Source organism: Lucilia sericata, unplaced genomic scaffold (assembly GCF_015586225.1).
Source record: "Lucilia sericata isolate MDLA Ls3-8-SP2 unplaced genomic scaffold, ASM1558622v1 Contig000023F_arrow, whole genome shotgun sequence".
Classification (NCBI taxonomy): domain Eukaryota; kingdom Metazoa; phylum Arthropoda; class Insecta; order Diptera; family Calliphoridae; genus Lucilia; species Lucilia sericata.
Window position 1 is genome coordinate 1,235,508 of NW_023994061.1, and position 23,721 is coordinate 1,259,228.

General features: G+C 38.6%; 1 protein-coding gene across 1 annotated transcript in view; it reads left to right on the forward strand.

The window, feature by feature from the left end:
* LOC119609406 overlaps positions 1-23,721 on the forward strand; it is a 261,260-nt gene that overhangs the window by 201,736 nt on the left and 35,803 nt on the right. The window contains exons 15-36 of the mRNA XM_037964168.1: positions 3,252-3,467; positions 3,560-3,637; positions 4,073-5,296; positions 6,525-6,746; positions 6,887-7,069; positions 7,468-7,959; positions 8,029-10,482; positions 10,546-10,863; positions 10,929-11,234; positions 11,310-11,627; positions 11,990-12,631; positions 12,702-13,034; positions 13,114-13,440; positions 13,732-14,043; positions 14,292-14,615; positions 14,729-15,052; positions 15,122-15,748; positions 15,824-16,159; positions 16,232-16,540; positions 16,987-17,313; positions 17,485-19,080; positions 19,154-22,348. Coding sequence (XP_037820096.1) covers positions 3,252-3,467; positions 3,560-3,637; positions 4,073-5,296; positions 6,525-6,746; positions 6,887-7,069; positions 7,468-7,959; positions 8,029-10,482; positions 10,546-10,863; positions 10,929-11,234; positions 11,310-11,627; positions 11,990-12,631; positions 12,702-13,034; positions 13,114-13,440; positions 13,732-14,043; positions 14,292-14,615; positions 14,729-15,052; positions 15,122-15,748; positions 15,824-16,159; positions 16,232-16,540; positions 16,987-17,313; positions 17,485-19,080; positions 19,154-22,348 — 14,463 coding nt within the window. The remainder of the gene's footprint in view (positions 1-3,251; positions 3,468-3,559; positions 3,638-4,072; positions 5,297-6,524; positions 6,747-6,886; positions 7,070-7,467; positions 7,960-8,028; positions 10,483-10,545; positions 10,864-10,928; positions 11,235-11,309; positions 11,628-11,989; positions 12,632-12,701; positions 13,035-13,113; positions 13,441-13,731; positions 14,044-14,291; positions 14,616-14,728; positions 15,053-15,121; positions 15,749-15,823; positions 16,160-16,231; positions 16,541-16,986; positions 17,314-17,484; positions 19,081-19,153; positions 22,349-23,721) is intronic.

Consider the following 23,721-nt stretch of genomic DNA (forward strand, 5'->3'; position numbering starts at 1 on the left):
CCACAACTATTTCTGGTGAAGGAAAGGGAACGACTGAAATTCCAGCAGAAGAATCTACTACCACTATTCTTGAAGGAAGTACCACAAAACCAGTTACCGTCACAGAAATACCTTCTACTATAACTTCAAAGGGAGTAACAGATACTATTCCAACAAGTTCTCCAGGAGAAATTACTACTGTTATGCCTATGGAAGTAACTACGGAATCTGGTTTTACAACTAAAATATCTTCCCAATTTCCTTCTTCAAAGGAAACTACTCAAATGCCGACCACAACCGTAGTAACATCAAGAGACACTACGAATATAGTGGGAAAAGAAACCACGGAAATTCCAATTAAAGAAACAACCTTAACCTATGAAACTGTTACAGAAATACCAATTACAGTACTTCCAGAAGAAAGAATTTCAACCATAAGCGAGTCATTGATTCCAACAACAGAAATTACCACTACAACATCAATGAAGGAGAAAGAAACTACACAACCTAAAGAAAAAGAAACAACGGAAATACCAACTACAGGTACCCTTGTGGAGGAAAGTACCGTACTATCTGTTACAGTTCCGGAAGAAAAAGAATCTCCCGAAATATCAACTACAATTATATCTGTCGAAAAAACCACTGCAATGCCCGAAACTGTTCCAGAAACTCCTGTTGCAATACCATCAGAGGAAGTAACAGAAATGCCTGCAACAACTATACGTTTTCCTATAGAAGATCAAACAACTAAATCCCAAATTCCAATTACAATGCTTCCAAAGGAAACCACTAAAATCGCCTCAACAACTATTCTTCCATTAGAAGAAACAACTGAATCTTTCACAGAAATTGAAACATCTTCTAAATCCATAGCTACAACAGAATCAATTTCATCGAGTCTGCCATCAAAAGAAACGACTCTTTTTGAAACTACAAAAACTCCAGAAAAATCCACTACATCGAGTAGTACAGATTTGCCGCTAGAAGTAACAACTAGTGAAACATTTACCTCAATAACTGAAATGGAATCCGAAATTTCTTCAACAAGTATGCCATCAGAAACATTCCCTCCAAAAGAATCCACAACTACTGTTAGCTCTAAAACTGAAACTTCAATACTTCCAGAAATAATCAAAACTATTGAAAGTTCTACTCCAACAGGACTAGTAACAGAAATACCTACAAAAGAAACCACCGAAATTCAGAAGGAAACCGAACTGCCTTCAGTAAGAACTACTATCGTTAGTGAATCTTTTACAACAGAACCTGAAATAGCTTCCGAATTGCCTGTCACAATAATGCCTAATGAAACTACAATAACTACTGAAACAACCCGAGCTGGTGTGGAAATTGTTAACAATGTACCAATTGATATGGTGACAAAAACTGAATCAATACCAACAACTACAGCAGAAACTTCTACCAAATCGACCACGATTGCAGCAACAATTTCCCCTAAATACAAAGAAACCACCGAAATTTTCTACACTACCGAAAAATCCACTACGGAAACAATTAAACAATTTAATCTAACAACCTTAGTAGCTAAAGAGGTAACTACTTTGAAACCCTATTACACCACCCCAACTACCTTGGTGTATCCACAAACATTTGGACCCATGAATTATACTACTACCGTTACGCTAACCTCTAATAAAACCGAAGTTTGTTGCATTACCGACTATGACTGTGAAGACGACGAGACTTGCATCGGACGACGCTGTACTAGACCCTGTGACTATTATCCGAATATATGTGAAAAATATACGCCCACATTTAAATACTGTCATACCCTTAATCACACAACAATGTGCTACTGTTCCCAAGCTGATCTACTGTTCCCAACTACCACCGATTGTCGTATAACAGCAGGTAACTGAATTTTAGAACAAAACAAAAATCAAGTGTTTTCCACCTACCACAACGTGTCTTCTTCTTTTCATCTTCCTGGAATGCAAATGTTATGCGAGGTTAAGGTTTTAAAGGAAGACTCAATGATGAGTGTGTGTACAGGGGCAGAAATCTCATTGAAAACATCGTATGACTAGATGAAATGAGATTTGCCATCTATGCCCCTAACCTACACACGGTCACACCATCAAGGAACGTCTTGTTGTATCCGCATCAATACATGTTTTTTCTCGCTCTGTCCTTTCTACCACATTGAAGTAAATGAAGGAATGAATTCACCCACCTTTTCCAAACCACTAGCTACTCAAACTCTCTCTCTCTCTCTCTTACTTTCTTTGAACATATACCGACACCCATTCTCTCCTCAAACAAAATCATAAACTTTCTTTTGAGTTAAGAAATCTCTTGAGAGAATTCCTTGAAATTCTCTGGAATGTCTGCATGTAAAATTACACTTTTTGAATGTTATTTTGTTTTCTCTCCACTCCTACTCTCTCACTATTTTTGTAGCCTGCTCTGGTTAGTTATTACGCTGACTTGTCAATTTATTTTTTTATGTTCTCTGTGGCCCTCTTAAATGTTTTTCAAAGATCTGTTTAGCACTCTCTTTAGAACAATTATAATAAATCATTTCAATAAATGTTTAGTTTTAAGGGATCTGTACAAATAAGGATTTTATGGTTAAAAGCATGTTTAGCAACAAATACTTCTGTTGTTGTATTGTTTTATATTTCTACTCTTAGTTACTCTCTTACCTGATAAAAAGCTCTTAAAGAAATGTTTGCTTTCTCCACAAAATGTTGCATGTAAACATTTGTTTGTTGAAAGATTTGCAAAAAAAAAAAAAATTTTCTTCAACTAGTATGCGAAAATAGTGTAAATAATGTAAAATGATGTATATATTATGGTAAAAGGTTTATTAAAATTAATTATATTATACTAACACTGGTTATGGCAAGCTTTTTATATAGAGTTTTTAGCTTTGGACTTATAAAAACGCAGCATGTGTATATGTTGTATGGCTTTTTAATAAAACCAAAACAAAGTAGACATTTTTTTAATTAAATGTTTAATAATTTTTAACTCAAAATCATAACAACTAATAATTTCAAAAAAAAATAATTTTAAACTATCAAATACCAAAGAACATTTGTTTAGAAAAAAAATATACAAAAAAAGTTTTCATTTTAGTTAAAATTCAATAAACTGAAACAATCAAACTGAAAACTCTTCTATAAATTATTTACAAAACTTTATTTTACCCATTAAGAGAATGATCTAAATGTTTATGTATTTAATTAGCAAAATATTATAATATTTATTGTTTTATTTTAATTTTTCAACTTAATAAAATGCAACAGAAATTGGCTGTGCTTCCAACAAGGAATGTCCTGCTCAAAAAGCCTGTATTAATGCTGTCTGCACTGATCCTTGCTCATTGGCCAACCATTGCGGTCCTCAGCAGGAGTGCAAGGTTATTGAACATCAACCGGTTTGCTCGCGTGTATGTGAATGTCAACGTAGAAAAGATTGTCCAGCAGGTTTTGAATGTGACGGCTGTCAATGTCATCAAGAAGGTAAGAGTGATTCAAATTTTTAGGGCTCTTTTAAGCTTTAAGGGTTAAAAATATTTTAGAAAAAATATTAACATTTAAAATACTTTTTTTAGGTATAGGCCGCACACCAGTCTGTGAGCATTGTGCTCCTGGTTATCGCTGTGAACCCACTACTGGTGCCTGCATACGAGGTAAGTTTGAATTTTGACAAATTTTCCATTTCTACTAAATCATAACAAAACATATTTGGCTTTTTTTTAATAAAATTTACTAATATAATCCTATTGTTAAACACTTAATAAAAAATTAAACAAATATTAAAACTTTTTAACAATTTTTAATAAATTTTTGTAAATTTAAAATATTTGGAAATTCAACACTTAAAAAAATCATTCATATTCACATTTTACTAATTTAATTATTACAACAAAACTAAACAATTTGTAAATATTCAAATTTTGTATATATGTTTCTTTCATAATGACCTTTCCAACCCCACCCACAAAATAAAAAAAAAATAAACTATAACCAAATCGAAAAATCACCAACAACACCAACTGTGTAAATATATATTAACGTATGACCCCGCCCCCTAAACCAACATATACCACTTTCAAAACTAATAGATACAAAACCTACCATAAATACCACCACCACTACTACTACTACTCCAATTCAAACAACATCAACATCAACACCTAGTATAGTTACCGATAAGGATATAACAACGGTAACAACTACCACTACCATTATCACAACCTCCTCTACGTCCAATACAACTGGACGCCCAAGCGCATCTACACCAAAACCAAAAACTACAAAGAAAGAAGATGAAGGTGAAGTGCCGACAACGGTAACGACGGAAGTAGAGAAAACTACAACTCCCAAATCCAGTACTACCACTACTGCCCCAGATGTTACAACTGTTACCGACTCTATAGAGAGCACGACTCCTGGTAAAACGGGCTTAACTAAACATTATCGTGATGGTGAAAATGATATAACAGATGCTACTACCACTACTACACCGGCAGCAAAAGTTTCCTCAACCACTCCTGCCACAGGAGAAGATGTGAAGGGTCCCTTTGATTATAGAACTACACCCAAAATGAAGACTACACGCATAGATACTTCCAATGAATTGGATGAATTTAATATAACCACACTTTTGACTACAACACCGAAATACGATAGCACTACATTCCCCGTTATGATGGTAACAGAAGATGCTAAAGCTAATGACAATCTTACCACACCTCCCACTATGGTAACCGAAAAGTCCACTATGTTCCCAGTGCTAACACCTGAATCCACCACACCTACACAAGAACCAGTCACAATGGCTGGAACTACGGTCTCCACTTCGCCCGAAATAATGGAACCTCTCACTACTACCACTACTAAAGAAACACTAACACCCGATATAACCACATACAGACCTGCCATTATAGTGGAAGGACCCTCTACCATGCAACCACAAGTGGTAGAAGACTTAACCACTACCATGTTTCCAGTCCTAACGGGTATGGTTACCGAAATGTCTGAAGTTCCAGGCACAACAACAACACTCAGTTCCGTTGATATGGTAGTTGAAACAACGACTTCAACATCGCCTTCACAGTTAGATAATAAAACTAAAATCGGTGTCATGGGCACCACTACCACAGAATCAATAATTACTACTACTACTATCCCTAGTATAAGTACTACCACTCCAAGCACATTGATCACAGTTATTAACACTACTTGTACAGTTCATACTAATTGTGCCCCCAATCAATTATGTATTCTGGGCCAGTGTCGTTTTAAGTGTCGTGGTGATGGAACCAATGAAAACAATTGTGTAAAAGGTATAATTTTTTTTAATGAATAAATAACAACATTTTTAATTAGATAACTTATAGGTTTATACGTTTTTTTTGAAGAATAGAGTTAGAAGATAAATACATATATGTAAATATTAGTACCAGTCCATTTAAATTTTAATAGTACAATTCTTGTCGGATCAAAGTTCATTCAAAATAGCGGGCTTAAAATCGAAAAACCACCTTTTTTTGGTCAATTTTAGAGATGTTCATGCTAAATGTAATAATAGTTTCTCAAATATTTCAATGTTTGTATTTTATTCATTTTGGAGATGCCACATGCCCTATTAATATAGATTTTAATGTTACCCATACACAATTTTAGGATTATAGCTGTATAAGATTCGCATATATACAAATTTTTGTATTAATTTATTGCAAGTCCGCCGATTTTTTTTCTCCAAATGTTGCATGAATGTCAATGTTCTTCTTGCGAAATTTAAGGATTCTAGCACTAATAGTTTTCCATATAAACGAATTTTTGTATTTAATGAATATGGGAGGTGCCACAGCCCCGATTTTAAGTCCGCCCATTTTTCCCTAAATATTCACATGGATGTCAAAGTCGTTCGTGCAAAATTAGAGGATTCTAGAGCGAATAGTTTTTCAGATATGTGAATTTTTGCATTCAATTCTTATGGTTACGCCCCCTATTGCTATTCCGCCCATTTTTTGTCTTAGAAATTCGTATTGAACTAAAGTGGCTCCAAAAAAAAATTGAGGATTGTAGTGTTATATTGTTTTAGATATACTAAATTTCATTCTATGGGAAACCGGTCATTTTGTCCTGCAAGACTAGGATTTAAACCTGATTAATCCAAAAGATTTTGAACAACATATGTATATATCGAATATATTAGATACAGATTCCAATTATTTACTTAAATATTATATACAAACATCCAACTAATACTTTGTACATACAATTCGTTTAAAAATTGTAAATATTATTTCAAAAAGTAAAAACCACATTTTCCCTGAGACCTACCATGGTCCGCAAGGCATTATTAATAACATGTACATATAAACCAACATTAGTTTTAAATATTTCAATTTATTTATTAATTTATTTATTTAATTTATTTAATACTATTTTACATTTTTAACCAAATTTTTTTTTAATACAATAATATTTTTAACTTTTTTTCTAACCAACAAATAAAAATAAATAATGAAATCACCTACCTCATCAACTAAACAAAAAAACATGTAGAATCACCAGGTTCACCTAAAAATCCCGAACCCTGTCGTTCGAATAACGATTGTATTGAGAGTGAAGCATGCTACATGGGTCTGTGTCAAGATCCATGTGAATTTGCTAATGTTTGTGCTCCCACAGCCAAATGTGTAGCGAAAATGCATCGACCCATATGCTCATGTCCAACTGGACATGAAGGTAATCCCACCGTCAAATGTATGCCAACCGACAAATCAAGTAAGAATACTAAAACGAAACTAAAATATTCATAAATTAATATTTTAACAAAGAAATAAATAAACTAAATAATAATATTAATATTGTAAAATATTTCTATAACTAATTCCTTTAAACTTTTTTGTGTTCCTTTCCTTTAGTGGAATGTGCTCATGATAGCGATTGTTCTATAACGGAAGCTTGCATTAATCGTCGTTGCCAACATCCATGTGATGCTCACAATCCTTGTGCCCAAAATGCTGTATGTATTAATACCAACCATGCTGCCGATTGCAGTTGTACCGATGGCTATGAAGGCAACGGTTATGTGGGTTGCCAACCAGGTATGTAATTTTCAATGTATTCTTTGCTCTTGAATTGTTTTGCACTATTTTATATAAAACATTTTCTAATCTATAAATATCTTAACTTTTTCTTATCATCTAAAATCAATCAAAATATAAAAATACAACACTGTAAAAAAAAACTCTGCCACAACAACAACAAAAAACGCACGTGTAAAAATATCAACTCTGTACACTGTTTTATTAAAACAAAACACCGTTAAATTTAAAAAAAAATTCCCTGTCCATAAAATTTAAACACTTTGCAATTGGAATCTAAAAACAAACAAAATATTGTATACATACACCCTACAAACAAACAAATCAATCAATGAAATTTTGTGCCACTGCACCTACCAACCACCCATATCCATCATATAAAAAACATTCCAAAACAGCTTTCGTTCGCACACCGGTGTGTCAATACAATGAGGATTGTCCACCGAACAAATTGTGTGATCGTTTAAATCGTCGCTGCATCAATCCCTGCCAAGAAGATTCATGTGGTGAAAATGCTGAATGTATTCCAAGCAATCATGGCATCGACTGTAGATGTTTGCCCGGATTTGTTGGTAATGCTTATGTGGAATGTACTGTTTTGCAAGGTTGCCGTTCCGATTCTGAGTGCGATTCTAGTCAGGCCTGTATCAATGGAAAATGTTCTTCGCCTTGTAGCTGTGGAGCTTATGCCTTGTGTGATGTTGTTAACCATCGCGGTATTTGCAAATGTCCTCCCGGTTACACTGGTAATCCAGCTATCGCCTGTAGTCCACCTACAAATCCCTGCGATCCCAATCCCTGCGGCCTTAATGCCTTGTGTGAATTGGACAATGGTAATCCAATTTGTTATTGTCCTAAGGGTCTTACAGGAAATCCATTTAAGAATTGCAGTAAGTATTCAGTTGGTTATAAAAATGTTCGCCTTTCACCATATTCTCCATAAACTTTTTTGTTTTTAGTTCCTGAAGGAGATGAGTGTACACCGAATCCCTGTGGTCCCAATTCTGGATGCCGCATGGTTTCTAACCAACCCATCTGCTTCTGTTTACCGGAATATGAAGGACAACCACCAAGCGTTCCTTGCAAATTGCCCTCAAATCCCTGTGAACCCTCACCCTGCGGCCCCAATACACAGTGTACTATGCTCAGCAATGGTTTCTCGAAATGTACCTGCTTACCAGGTTATGTCGAAAGTCCCAACACAATTAGAGGCTGTATTGAACCCATTAACCCTTGTGATCCTAATCCTTGCGGTGTGGGTGCAATTTGTGATTCAACACGCAATCCCGTTTGCTTCTGTCCAGACAACAAGGTCGGCAATCCATTCCGTTTGTGCGAAGAGCGTTCAGTTTCCATAGAACTGTGTAAACCTGGCCCTTGTGGTCGAAATGCCGATTGTTATGTCGCTGGAAATCGCGAAGAATGTTATTGTAAACCAGGTTATGCCGGAGATCCATACCAGGGCTGTCGCGAACCACCCAGATCTGCCTGTGAACCTAATCCATGCGGTCCCAATGCGGAATGTGTGATAGCCGGAGATGGTCAAAGTGCTTGTGTATGTCCTCATGGTTTATCGGGTGATCCTACATCGTTGTTGGGTTGTCACGGCTATGAATGTCAAGTTGATGACGATTGTCCCTTGGACAAGGCTTGTATGGGCTTTAAGTGTCACGATCCTTGTCCTGGAGCTTGTGGTCATGGAGCCAGCTGTCGTGTCCAACAACATCATCCCGTATGTTCTTGTAATCCAGGACTTACCGGAAACCCTGGAATTTTCTGTACCGCTATGGATGTTCCTAAGAAACCTAAAAATCCTTGTTTGCCCAGTCCTTGTGGTTTGAACAGTGAATGTAAGATTATGAATAACAGAGCTGTATGCTCATGCTTGCCAGATTATTTGGGAGATCCTCAATCTGGCTGCAGACCTGAGTGTGACATAAATTCAGATTGTGGCTCCAATCAAGCTTGTGTCAACCACAAATGTGTCGATCCATGTGCTGGTACTATTTGCGGTATTAATGCTTTGTGCTCTGTACAACAACATACTCCAGTGTGTCGCTGTTTGGATGGATTTACAGGTGATGCTTTCCGCCAGTGTATTGCCATTGGTGTCTTACGTAACGTCTCTAGAGATCCTTGCGTTCCCTCACCTTGTGGCCCATCTGATGTCTGTTCAGTTTATGCTGACGGTGTGGCTTTATGTGATCCATGCTTTGGTACCGATTCTCAGTATAACCCACGTTGCAGACCTGAGTGTGTTTCGAATTCAGATTGTCCATTTGATAAAGCCTGTTTAGGATCAAAATGTTTAGATCCTTGTCCCGGATCTTGCGGTCATAAGGCTTCGTGTCATGTCTACGAACACAATCCTATTTGTCAATGTCCTCCTGGTTTATACGGCAATCCCTACGAACAATGTGTAGTTCTTTTAGCAGATAAACCAGCGCCTTCACCAAGCTGTGCTAAATTACAATGTGGAGCAAATGCTGAATGTAAAAAACAAAATGGACTATTGACTTGTGTTTGTCGACGTGGCTACTTTGGCAATCCATTCGTAGCCTGTAGACCAGAATGTGTTTTGAACTCAGATTGTCCTGCAGACCGAGCTTGTGTTAACTCCAAATGTGTCGATGTTTGCTCAGGAGTTTGCGGCATCAATGCTTTGTGTAAAGTGGTTAATCACGGTCCTGTCTGTGTTTGCCCCGAAGGATTTACTGGCGATGCATTCAAATCGTGCTCTAGACAACAACATCCACCACCCAATCAATACTTGCCCGTGCCCAGAAATCCCTGTGAACCTTCACCATGCGGCCCCAATTCGAGATGTCTAATTTCAGATGAAGGCTATGCCGTCTGTTCTTGTTTGCCTGGCTACAAGGGTTCACCATCAGTTTGTCAACCCGAATGTATAGTAAGCTCTGAATGTCCTCTGCAACAAGCTTGTATCAATCAACGCTGTGCTGATCCTTGCCCTGGTACCTGTGGCGCATCAGCCAGATGTAAGGTATTAAATCATAATCCAATTTGCTCTTGTGATGCCGGTTATGAAGGAGATCCATTCGTATCATGTGTACCAGTACAAGAATCGCCTAAAGAGGTAGAAAGCAGGCCAGGAAATCCATGTTTGCCATCGCCCTGTGGACCCAATTCAATATGCCAAGTTAAGCAAGGTAGACCAGTTTGCTCTTGTGTAGCTAACTACATAGGAAGTCCACCATACTGCAGACCAGAATGTACTTTGAACAGCGAATGTCCTTCGGATAAGGCTTGTATTAACGAAAAGTGTGAAAATCCATGCGCAAATACTTGCGGTCATAATGCCAAATGTAATGTCATTGCTCATGCCGCGTATTGCAGTTGTGATGATGGTTATGAGGGAGATGCCTTCGTTGGTTGTTCCAAAGTTGTACAAAGTAAGTAATTAATATAAAAAATATATATAACTTTTAGTAAATTATTTTTGATGTCTTTTTTAGAACCTCAAGATCATGTAGATCCTTGTTATGCCAATCCATGTGCCGAAAATGCTGTATGCACAGAGCGCAATGGTATTGCAAGATGCACTTGCATTGAACCCTACATAGGCGATCCCTACTCCACCGGCTGTAGACCTGAATGTGTCTACAATGGTGAATGTCCCGCTCAATTGGCTTGTATTAAGCAACATTGCCGTGATCCTTGTGTAGGAACTTGCGGCAACAATGCTGAATGTTCTGTTGTTAATCATGTACCAGTCTGTAGTTGCGCCCAAGGCTTCGTTGGTGATCCATTTACTGGCTGCAAGAAGGATATTCGTAAGTTGCTTATTATTTTATAAAGATTTAAGAATCGTCCTCATAGATTTTGTAACTCTTTGCAGAAATTAAACCGGTTAGTCCTTGTGAACCTAATGTTTGTGGACCCTATAGCATTTGTCGTGTGGTTGATGGTCGTCCCACATGTTCATGTCAAGTCAATTACTTTGGAGCTCCTCCCAACTGTCGTCCAGAATGTGTTGTTAGCTCTGAATGTAGCCAACATTTGGCATGTATCAATCAGAAATGCGCTGATCCTTGTGCCAATACCTGCGGTTTTAATGCTAAATGTCAAGTTGTCAATCACAATCCAATCTGTTCTTGTCCAGCCGACATGACTGGAGATCCTTTCGAACAATGTGTACCTAAACGTAAGTACTTCAAAAATTGCATCTATTTTCATCTCCTTTTTTTATTGAAAAAAAAAAAATGTTTTCCTAATATAGCCACTGGACCTAGTCGTGATGTAAATGCTTGCATACCAAGCCCCTGTGGGCCTAACTCTGAATGCCGTGAAGTTGAAAATAGAGCGGCTTGCTCTTGTCTTCCTGGCATGTTTGGTGCTCCACCCAATTGCCGTCCAGAATGTGTTATACATCAAGACTGTCCCTCTAATAGAGCATGCATTGCTCAACGTTGTGAAGATCCTTGTGTGGGAGCTTGTGGTTTCAATGCACTCTGTACATCACAGAATCATAGACCCATATGCTCTTGTATTGAAGGACACGAAGGTGATCCTTATGCCGGCTGTAGTATGCGTGCAAGTAAGTACAAATTTTTACTTTTGCTATCCCTCTTTAAAATATATAATATTTCCGACAGTTTTCCCCATAAAGGGAAAATGTTTTGTAAATGTTATTATGTTAAAATGTATAATCTTTTTACAGTTTTGTTTTATTTTAAGTGTAAACTGGGTAATGGGGTATTTGTTTGTGAAACAAAACTCTTGAAAATTTTATATATGCATGTTATTTGTAAATTTATTCCTTATGTAGTTAATGTCTTTCTATGTTTGATATGTATATTTGCATTTATTTATGTATATTTACTTAGCTTATATTTATGTATTTGTATTGGTTTACTATATATTTCCTATACTATTTTTATGGTTGTGTTCATCATCTAGTTGTGGTACCAGATTTGCCTAGCGATCCTTGCTATCCCTCACCATGCGGTTCGAATGCTGTGTGTAAAGAACGCAATGGTGCTGGTGCTTGCTCATGCTTGCCAAACTATTTCGGCGATCCTTACGTTAACTGTAGACCCGAATGTGTACAAAACTCTGATTGTCCGCGTACAAAGTCGTGTATGAATATGAAATGTGTCGATCCGTGTGAGAATTTGTGTGGTTTTAATGCTGTTTGTAGAGTGACAAATCACCTACCGGTTTGCTCTTGTCAATCGGGTTTCACTGGAAACCCAATGCGAATTTGTCATGAGAAACCATCAAACATGTATTTACCAATACCCAAAGATCCGTGTCGACCATCACCATGTGGTCTATTTAGTACCTGTCGTGTTCAAGGAAATCGTCCAGTTTGTTCTTGTTTGCCCGACTATATGGGTCAGCCGCCTAATTGTAAACCAGAATGTATTATAAGCTCTGAATGTAGTTCGGACAAGGCTTGTATTAATCAACGCTGTCAAGATCCTTGTCCGGGTACATGTGGTCATAATGCCAGATGTAGGGTAACAAATCATTCACCCATATGTACTTGTGCCCAGGGCTTTACAGGAGATCCTTTCCAACAATGTTTGCCCGAAAGAAGTAGGTTTTTGTTTTTTTTTTTTTTTTTGTCGCTAAACATAGATTTAATTTAATTATTTTTAAAATGTAGAAGAACCAGATTTACCAAATGATCCCATACCGAAAAACCCTTGCATACCTTCACCTTGTGGACCTAACTCTCAGTGCAGAGTGTCCGCTACTGGTGCAGTTTGCTCTTGTTTACGCAACTATATTGGACGACCACCAAACTGTCGTCCTGAATGTTCAATCAATTCTGAGTGTTCGTCACAAATGGCTTGTGTAAATAATCGCTGTGTAGATCCTTGCATCGGTTCATGTGGCAATAACGCCTTGTGTCATGTTAGTAATCATGCTCCAGTATGCATGTGTCAACCTGGTTTTACGGGAGATCCCTTCTCGGGCTGTTATCTTTTAATAGAAAGTAGGTTATGAGTTTTGTTATCGTCTTTAGGGCCATAAAGAAATTGCTAACTGAATATGTTGTGTTTATTCCGCCATAGTTCCCGACGAGCCTATACAACCCTGCTCTCCCAGTCCTTGTGGTTTGAATGCTTTGTGTGAAGAACGCAATAGTGCGGCTTCTTGCAAATGTATACCCGAGTACTTTGGCGATCCATACGTTGAATGTAGACCCGAGTGTGTTTTGAATTCGGATTGTCCGAGATCGAAAGCTTGTGTCAATAATAAGTGTGTGGATCCCTGTCCGGGTGTGTGTGGCAATAATGCCGAATGTTTTGTGTTGAATCACCAACCTAATTGCGATTGTATGCTGGGCTTTACGGGAAATCCTAATTTCGGTTGCCATCTTATACCAGAAATTCCCAAACGTAAGCATGATAGAAAAGAAATATTCCCAACTAACTCAAAAAACAGAAGAAGGGGTTTTATATAACACTAGCCGTCAATATTTTATTACTCCCATGCTAACCTCTAATCTAATTAATTTCCCTTAATTGAAATTGGATTATTAACCGAACCCCTAAAAACCCCTTCTTAATAATATATAAGAAAATACCCACTCAACTCCCAATTAATCACACACTCACACTCTGCTACTCACAAACGGTTTAAGCAAGTAATTAAAAAAACCTAATTCCAATGTAAAACTTTGTGTTTAGATGATATTGTACCCAGCAATCCTTGTGTACCATCGCCCTGCGGTCTGTATAGCAACTGCAGGGAACAAAATGGCCATGCCGTATGCTCTTGCATTCCCAATTATATAGGTGCTCCGCCCAACTGTAGACCTGAGTGTATGAGTAGTTCTGACTGCTCTCAAGATCGATCATGCATAAACGAACGTTGCAAAGATCCATGTCCCGGAACATGTGGCAATAATGCCCTTTGTCGTGTTGTCAATCACAATCCCATCTGTTCATGCATGCCTGGCTTTACTGGTGATCCATTCACACGCTGTATATATGAAGAAAGTAAGATCACAACTTCATCGTCTATCATTGTTCATTTCGTTCAGATGGTATTGCATCCACCATCTATTTCATCATGTCATTTATTTCGTCATTCATCCCAACAAAATATTTATTGTTCTTATTTTTATTTCTCTTTTTCTTCCTTTCTTTTCTTTGTAATATGCTTAAAATCATTTCCTGCATGCTTCTTATTATTATTCTTCTGATATTGTGTATGTAAATATATAAATATGTGTATGTGTATAAAGAACGACCAGTTGTCAGGGATCCCATCAATCCCTGTGTACCATCACCTTGTGGACCCAATTCTCAATGTCGTGTTTCATCCGCCAATGAGCAAGCAGTTTGCTCTTGCTTGCCCAATTATATAGGAAGATCGCCAAATTGCCGACCCGAGTGTACATCGAACTCGGAGTGTCGAGGCAATCTGGCTTGTATAAACCAGCGCTGTCAAGATCCTTGTCAGGGTTCTTGCGGTTCATTTACCACATGTATTGTAAATAATCATAAGCCAATATGTCGCTGTATTGAGGGTTATATGGGTGATCCATTTTCAGAATGTAGTCCACAAAGTAAGATTTAGTATATAAGTATAAACCTATTTCCTTTTTTGCTTCAAACGCTGAATTTATGTATCTATGTACGTATTGGTCGCAATGTAATTTTATAAAATTTCCTTGTTTAGTTATTGTACCACCCGAAAAGGCTGAACCTTGTAATCCTAGTCCCTGCGGTGCTAACGCCGTTTGCAAGGAAAGGAATGGCGTAGGTTCATGTACCTGTTTGCCCGAATACAATGGTGATCCCTATACTGAATGTCGACCAGAATGTGTTCTTAATACGGACTGTGCTAAGAACCGCGCTTGTATAAACAACAAATGTAGAGATCCTTGCCCAGGAGTTTGTGGCGTGGATGCCGAGTGTCATGTTATAAATCACTCGCCCAGTTGCAGTTGCCCCTCTGGCTATACCGGAAATCCTTCACAGTATTGTCGCAAAGAAATTAAACGTAATATAAAATCTTTTAATTGATTAGGGTGTTCATTGTTAGCTAAATGTTTCGCTTTTGTTGATTTAGAAATGGAAAATGTAAATCCTTGTCGCCCTTCACCTTGTGGTCCTTATAGTCAATGTCGCGAAGTAAATGGTCATGCGGTTTGTTCATGCATAACCAATTATATAGGCACACCTCCAACATGTCGACCAGAATGTTCGGTTAGTTCCGAATGTTCTCAGGATAGAGCATGTTTGAATTTGCGTTGTGTAGATCCATGTCCAGGAACTTGTGGCAATGAGGCTATTTGTAAGGTTACCAATCACAATCCCATCTGTTCGTGTCCACCAGGCTATTCTGGAGATCCATTCATAAGATGTATGAAAATTGAGGAAAGACGGGTAGATGACAAACCCTCAAATCCATGTTTACCTAGCCCATGTGGTCCAAATTCGCAATGTCGTGCTGTGGGTGAAACTCCTGTATGTTCTTGTTTACCGAACTTTGTAGGACGTGCTCCTAACTGTAGACCGGAATGTACTATTAATTCGGAATGTCCGTCTAACTTAGCATGCATTAACGAGAGATGCAAGGATCCTTGCCCAGGATCCTGTGGTTTTAATGCCTTCTGTAATGTAGTCAACCATTCCCCAGTTTGTACTTGTGAATCAGGCTTTTCTGGAGATCCATTCGCCGGTTGTAATCCAACACGTAAGAAATCTGTTAGGGTTTGGTTTTCATTAGGTTTTCCTAATAAGCTTTTTATTTTTTTCAAAATTACATCAGCGGTTCCTGAAGAACGTCTTACGCCTTGCAATCCTACACCTTGTGGCACAAATGCCGAATGTAAAGAACGTAATGGTGCTGGTTCTTGTACATGCCTCGAAGGTTACTTTGGAGATCCTTACAGCGGTTGTCGTCCCGAATGTGTAGTTAATTCTGACTGTCCTCGTGATAAATCGTGCGTTAATCAGAAATGTGCAGATCCCTGTCCCGGTGTCTGTGGTATTAACGCAGAATGTCGCGTGGGTAACCATGTACCAACCTGTCATTGTTTGCCTGGCTATACTGGTAATGCCCTCAGCTCTTGTCGCATTATACCGGAACCAGAACTACCACCACGTATGTTTTGTTCGCTCGTGTTTAAAGTCTTTGTTAATAGGTTCACTAACATTTCCTATATTTTTCCCCCAGTTGCCAAAGATGTTAATCCTTGTCAACCCTCGCCTTGTGGTCCCTATAGTCAGTGTCGCGAAGTAAATGGCCATGCTGTTTGCTCTTGCCAGACCAACTTCATAGGTTCAGCTCCTAACTGTCGTCCAGAATGTATAGTCAGTTCCGATTGTGCTCAAGATATGGCATGTCAAAATCAAAAATGTGTAGATCCTTGTCCTGGCACTTGTGGTTTAGAAGCACGTTGTCAAGTTATCAATCACTACGCAGCATGTTCCTGCCCCCCTGGTTATACAGGAGACCCTTTCAATAGATGTTCTAGAATTAAATGTAAGCATGTTTCTCTCTTAATTCTTCCTAACGAAGAGAATTGGAAAACGAAAGAAGCGTGTAAGAGAAAAACTTTGATGTTCGAAAGAAACTATATACTTTACTTTCCTTTTGTAAACACTTTCCTTTTTCAATTCTCTCCTATGGTTGAGGATGGAAAGTTCTACGAAAAGACTTCCATCCTTAGTCCATCTATTTGCATGTTTTTTATATGTATATACAATTAATGTTATTCTATTTTTATGTATCCTCTTTTTATTTTATTATATTGAATGTGTTTGATGTGTGTATCCTATCCAACTTTAATATTTCTACACCTACACTATCATCCAAATGTAAACATAATTTGTTGTTAAATGTAACCTGTAACCTATCCAACTCTACACTTCTACTACTCTACCAACTCTATGTAAACTCTATAACTCTATGTATGACTGTAAATGTAGTGGATAAACCTCCTGTATCAAAAACTGGTAACCCCTGTGTACCTTCTCCATGTGGACCCAACTCGAAATGCATCGATGTTGGTGATTCACCTGCATGCTCCTGTTTACCAAACTATCTGGGACGACCACCTAATTGTCGTCCCGAGTGCATGAGTAGCTCTGACTGTCCTGCCAATTTGGCCTGCATGAATCAAAAATGTTCGAATCCATGTGTGGGTACTTGTGGTGTACATACTTTGTGTACAGTTATTAAGCATAATCCCACATGTCAATGCGAACCTGGCTACACCGGAGATCCTTTCTCTGGCTGTAGTGCTGTACAACTAAGTATATATCTTTCCTTTTTCTATTCAGCAGAAGTAAAGGATTTTTATTTGACTAACTTAAAAAGCACTTTTCTAAATATCAAATAGAAATTCAAAATCCTTTACTTCTTTCAATTTATATTGTTCTCTGCTCCCTTCTATGGTATTAATTTGAAATTTATAAAATTTTCAGTAACTACTACGGAACGACCACGCGATCCATGCAATCCTAGTCCATGTGGCGCCAACGCTGTTTGTCGTGAACGCAATGGAGCCGGATCATGTGCTTGTTTGCCTGAATACTTCGGCGATCCTTACAGCGGTTGTAGACCAGAATGTGTTCAAAATTCGGATTGTGATCGCTCGAAGGCTTGTCTGAACAACAAATGTATTGATCCTTGTCCAGGCGTTTGTGGAATTAATGCTGAGTGTCGTGTCCTAAATCATGCACCCAACTGTCAATGTTTCGAAGGTTATACCGGAGATCCACACCGTTCTTGTGCAGTTATTGAAATGATTACAATGGCTCCTTTGAATCCATGCCAACCATCACCTTGTGGACCTTACAGTCAGTGCCGCGAATCGAACGGTCACGCAGTATGCTCATGCTTGGATAACTACATTGGAGCTCCACCAACGTGCCGTCCTGAATGTGTTGTCAGCTCAGAATGTCCTCAAAATCGAGCTTGTATTCAACAGAAGTGCGCTGATCCATGTGCTGGAGCTTGTGGTTCACAGGCTAGATGCCAGGTTGTTAACCACAACCCTATTTGCACATGTCCAGCTGGTATGACTGGTGATCCATTTGTTGAATGTATTACTGCAAAGGAACAACCAAGAGACCCTGAGAATCCCTGCGTACCGTCACCTTGTGGACCCAACTCATTGTGTCGGGAAATCGGAGGACAAGCTGCCTGCTCATGTCAAACTAACTATGTGGGTAGACCTCCTAATTGCAGACCAGAATGTACAAACCACGATGAATGTCCAAACCATCTATCATGTCAAAATGAAAAATGTGTCGATCCTTGCCCAGGCTCTTGTGGATCAAATGCATTATGTAAGGTTGTACAACACAATGCTGTTTGTTCTTGTAATGATGGCTACGAAGGAGATCCAATATCCGGTTGTCAACTTATTCCACCGGTATTGCCAAAACAACCACATTCTTCACCATGTGAGCCATCACCTTGCGGTCCACAGGCCGAGTGCCGTGAACGCAATGGAGCCGGTGCCTGCTACTGTCACGAAGGCTACGAAGGTAATCCTTACGATGTTGAACGCGGTTGTCGCCGTGAATGTGAAGCCCATGATGACTGTTCACCTGCTCAAGCCTGCGTACGTTTCAAATGTGTAGACCCTTGTGATAATATATGCGGAGAATTCGCCATTTGTACGGTTGACAATCATGTACCAACTTGCACCTGCCCTGCCGGCTATTCGGGAGATCCATTCTTCCAATGCAAACAAATTCCAGTAACACCAAGACCAATTGTCAATCCGTGTGTACCATCTCCATGTGGTCCAAACAGTATTTGCCGCAATATCAATGATCAAGCAGTGTGTTCATGTCAGTCAGGATTCATCAATCAACCTCCCAACTGTAGACCTGAATGTGTGGTTAGTTCTGAGTGTGCCACCGAAAAGGCTTGTGTGAACAACAAATGTGTAGATCCTTGTCAACATACATGTGGACAACTGGCTATTTGTACTGTCAAGAATCACAGCCCTATCTGTACATGTCCAAGAGGAATGACTGGAGATCCATTTGTCAAGTGTTCAAGAATACGTAAGTTTTAACAATACCAATTAATTGGAAAAGACTAAAATATGCAAATTTTTTTTGTAATTTCTTTTTACAGCCATTGTTGTGGATGATAAACCAAGTACCGAAAAACCTCCATCATGTGTTCCATCACCATGTGGCCCGAACTCTAAATGCCAAATCATCGGTGGTAGCCCTGCATGCTCTTGCTTACAAGACTTCACTGGTGCTCCTCCAAACTGCCGACCTGAATGTGTCCTTAACTCAGAATGTGGTCCCACCGAAGCCTGCATCAATCAGAAATGTCGCGATCCTTGTCCAGGATCTTGCGGTTTTGAAGCTAAATGTCATGTACTCAACCATGTTCCTATATGTAATTGCTTGGATGGTTATACTGGTGATCCATTTGTACGCTGCAGTCCTGTGCCCGTTACAGAAACACCAAAGATTCCAAATGATCCATGTGATCCAAATCCTTGTGGACCAAATGCAGATTGCTTCAATGGTGAATGCAGATGCCAAGATAATTATCAAGGCAATCCCTACGAAAGTTGTCGTCCAGAATGTTCTCTGTCTGCTGACTGTCCACGTGATAAGGCCTGCTTGCGCAACAAGTGTGTCGATCCTTGCCCTGGAACTTGCGGTGTCAATGCAGTTTGTGAAGTATTAAACCATATTCCCGTGTGCTCTTGTGTCAAGGGTTATGAAGGAGATCCATTTACGAACTGTCGCTTGAAGATAGAGGAACCAGAAAAACCAGCCGAACCTTGCTCACCATCTCCTTGTGGTGCCAACAGCCAATGCCGCGACATTAATGGTCATGCCGTTTGCTCTTGCTTAGATGGTTTCATTGGATCCCCACCACAATGTCGTCCAGAATGTGTGGTATCTAGTGAGTGCTCCGCTTTACAGGCTTGCGTCAATAAGAAATGTGTTGATCCCTGCGCCGGCTCTTGTGGTATAGATGCCCGTTGTGAAGTTATCAATCACAGTCCTATTTGTGGTTGTCCACCTGGCAAGACGGGAGATCCTTTCAAGAGTTGTTTCGATATACCTATTGAAGCCCCAAGAGATCCAGAGATACCCAGGGATCCATGCGTACCTTCACCATGCGGACCTAACTCCATCTGTAAGGCTGGTCCCAGCGGTCCTTCCTGTCAATGTATGCCCGAATTCTTCGGATCACCACCTAACTGTAGACCTGAATGTATCATCAATCCAGATTGTCCTTCAACACAAGCTTGCATTAACAATAAATGTCGCGATCCTTGTCCTGGTTCTTGTGGCACTAATGCCGAATGTCGCGTTATTAGCCACTCCGTATCATGTTCATGTCCAGTCGGATATGCTGGCAATGCTTTTGTTCAATGTATTCCACAAGAAGAAGAACCAGTTAAGCCTTGCGAACCATCACCATGTGGACCAAATGCAGAATGTATTGAACGTAATGGTGCTGCTTCTTGCAAATGCATTGATGAATACCAAGGCAATCCTTATGAGGGCTGTCGACCAGAGTGCGTTCTTAGTTCTGATTGTCCAACGGATAAGGCTTGTATACGCAACAAATGTAAAGACCCTTGTCCTGGCATCTGCGGTTCAAATGCTCAATGTTATGCTGTCAACCATGTTCCTAACTGTGTATGCAATGAAGGCTATACCGGCGATCCATTCTCCAACTGCCGACCACAACCAAAGTTACCACCACCGACACCTGGCAACCCTTGCCAGCCTTCACCATGTGGTCCCAACAGTAAATGCCGTGAATCAAATGGTTTGGCTGTATGTTCATGTCTGGATTCCTTTATTGGTTCACCACCAAATTGTAAACCTGAGTGCACAGTTAATGCCGAATGTCCACAAAATAAGGCCTGTCATAAATTCAAGTGTGCCAATCCCTGTGCTGGCACTTGCGGTATCGATGCTAAGTGCGAAGTAATCAACCACAATCCAATTTGCAGTTGTGCATTGGAAATGACTGGTGATCCATTCACTAGGTGTTATCCAGCACCCATACGCCCTAAAGATGAACCAACTAAACCCAAAAATCCTTGCATACCTTCTCCTTGTGGCTTATATTCGGAATGTCGTGTCAGTGGAGATCAACCATCATGTTCTTGTTTACCAAATTACATAGGAGCTCCACCTAATTGCCGACCAGAGTGTGTGGTTAACACAGATTGCCCCTCTGATTTAGCATGTATTGCCGAAAAATGCCGCAACCCTTGTGATGGTACTTGTGGTATTAATTCCGAGTGTCGCATACAAAATCATTTGGCTATCTGTACTTGCCGCTCTGGCTTCACCGGAGATCCATTCAGCCAGTGCATTGAAATTATTGAAGAAAAGACTCAGACTCCAGTGGAAATGGATCCATGCGCTTTACAACCTTGCGGAGCCAATGCTGAATGTCAACCAGGCGGTGTCTGTGTGTGCTTAAGAGACTACCTAGGAGATCCCTATGTTGGTTGTAGACCAGAATGTACTTTGAGTACTGACTGCTCACCAAACAAGGCTTGTTTGAATAAGAAATGTGTTGATCCCTGTCCAGGAACTTGTGGACAAAATGCCCAGTGTGATGTTACCAATCATATACCTGTATGTACTTGTCCTAAGGGCTATACCGGCGATCCATTCATCAATTGTCGCCAAGTGGTGCGCAATGATTTGGTACCAACAGATCCCTGTCAACCAAATCCATGTGGACCCAACAGTATCTGTCAAGTTTCGGGTCAAGGTCCCAGATGTGCCTGCAAGCCCGGTATGTTGGGCTCACCACCAGCATGTAAACCAGAATGTATCGTTAGTTCGGAATGTTCTCTACAAACAGCATGCATCAATCGCAAATGTGTGGATCCTTGTCCGGGAGCCTGTGGTCAATTTGCCAAATGCCAAGTTATCAACCACAATCCAATTTGTACTTGCAATAATGGCTACACGGGAGATCCATTTACACGCTGCTATGAAGAACCAAAGGCTATCGAACCTATAAGGCCCGTTAACCCATGTGTACCATCGCCATGTGGTCCCAACTCCGAATGTAAGGTTGTGGGCGATAGTCCAGCCTGTTCCTGTGCTGCTACATTCTTGGGTACTCCACCAAATTGTAGACCCGAATGTACCATCAATCCAGAATGTCCATCAACTAAAGCTTGTATCCGTCAAAAATGTGAAGATCCCTGTGTGGGTTCATGCGGCTTCAATGCCCGCTGCTCTGTTGCCAACCATATGCCCATCTGTAGTTGTGAAGTTGGTTATATTGGCGATCCATTTACTAGCTGTCAACCAATACCAGGTAGGATTTTTATAATTTTCCTTATACTGTTAGGTTTCAGGCATAACCAAAAATTATTAATGGTGATGGAAGTTGATGAAATTAGTTGAAAAAGCTATTACTTACTTTCTAGCTAATATGCTTCATTGGATTTAAAAAATGGTTATGCCTTGAAAGAATAAATATAAAAGGAGTAAAACTATGTTACGGTTTCAACTAGATTTTAAAGTTTGTATACTTAACAGTGAGTACATTTTGATTTAAGACATAGAGGACATTTTAAAAGATGGCCACTTTTAATATGTCTGTTGAATTTTAGTAATTCGGTTAAGGGTCTCAACTTTGAAACCAAATTATTGAAATGTAAATGTCTTAAATTTTAAAATTGAAAACTTTAAGGAATATTACTTTCAAAAGAATATTGAAAATTAAATTTTTTTTAAGTTTCAGTTTTACTTCTTTTACATTCAAGCACAGATTAGAACTAAGATTTTCACCGTGTTTTACGTGTCTAAATTTATTTTTAAAGGCAATTTTTTTTAATATAAAATTGCAAAAAATGTCATTACACTTAAAGAAACTACACTGTTCATTTAAATACCTTATGAAAATGTCATAAGCTTTATAAGCCTAGGGAGTTCTCTTCAGAAAAAAGTATTTTTTACTTAAAAAAAATAATAATTGTAACTAATATGTTACCCCTAAGAGATTTATTTTAAACTAAGAATACTAGTAAAGAATGACTCAAACTTTTGGATTATTGTCTTTCAAGGCATGAGTTTTGAATAGATTAGGACTATCTTAATCTGAAGAAAGGCTTACAAATTTGCACATTTATAAAAAATCGTCTAGCACTTTTTGATTTAATTAAGATTTACAACGAGAATCTAATATTCTCACAATTAAAGAGAACTCCTTTTCATATTCTTTTGCAAAAAATGTTTTAAATGTCAGCACTTTATATGTTTAAATGTGAAAAACACTGCAAATGGCACTTAAATCTTAAAAACGCGTTTTAAATTATTAAATTAATAAAATAAATAAAAAAAATCTAGTTCTAATTTGTTGAATTTTTTTGTTAGCCTAATAGAACGAAAAAAGTAATTTTATCACCATAAAATACAACTGCATTGCAAAGAATTAATAATAAAATTAAAATGAATTTTTAGCTTTAAATTCTTAAGCGAAATGCGGATTTCAATAATTACTTTAATTCTGTACGAATTGTCTGAATTTCAAAGTATATTGAAAGTGTTTTAGGGTTTTGCTGTCTTATATGGCAAACGATAAAAGTACTTTTTTTCAAATAAGTATTTATTTTTAAAGTATCTTAAATAATAATGCCTTTTTAATTATATATGTATATCAAAATATAACGCAAAAATTATTAGTCA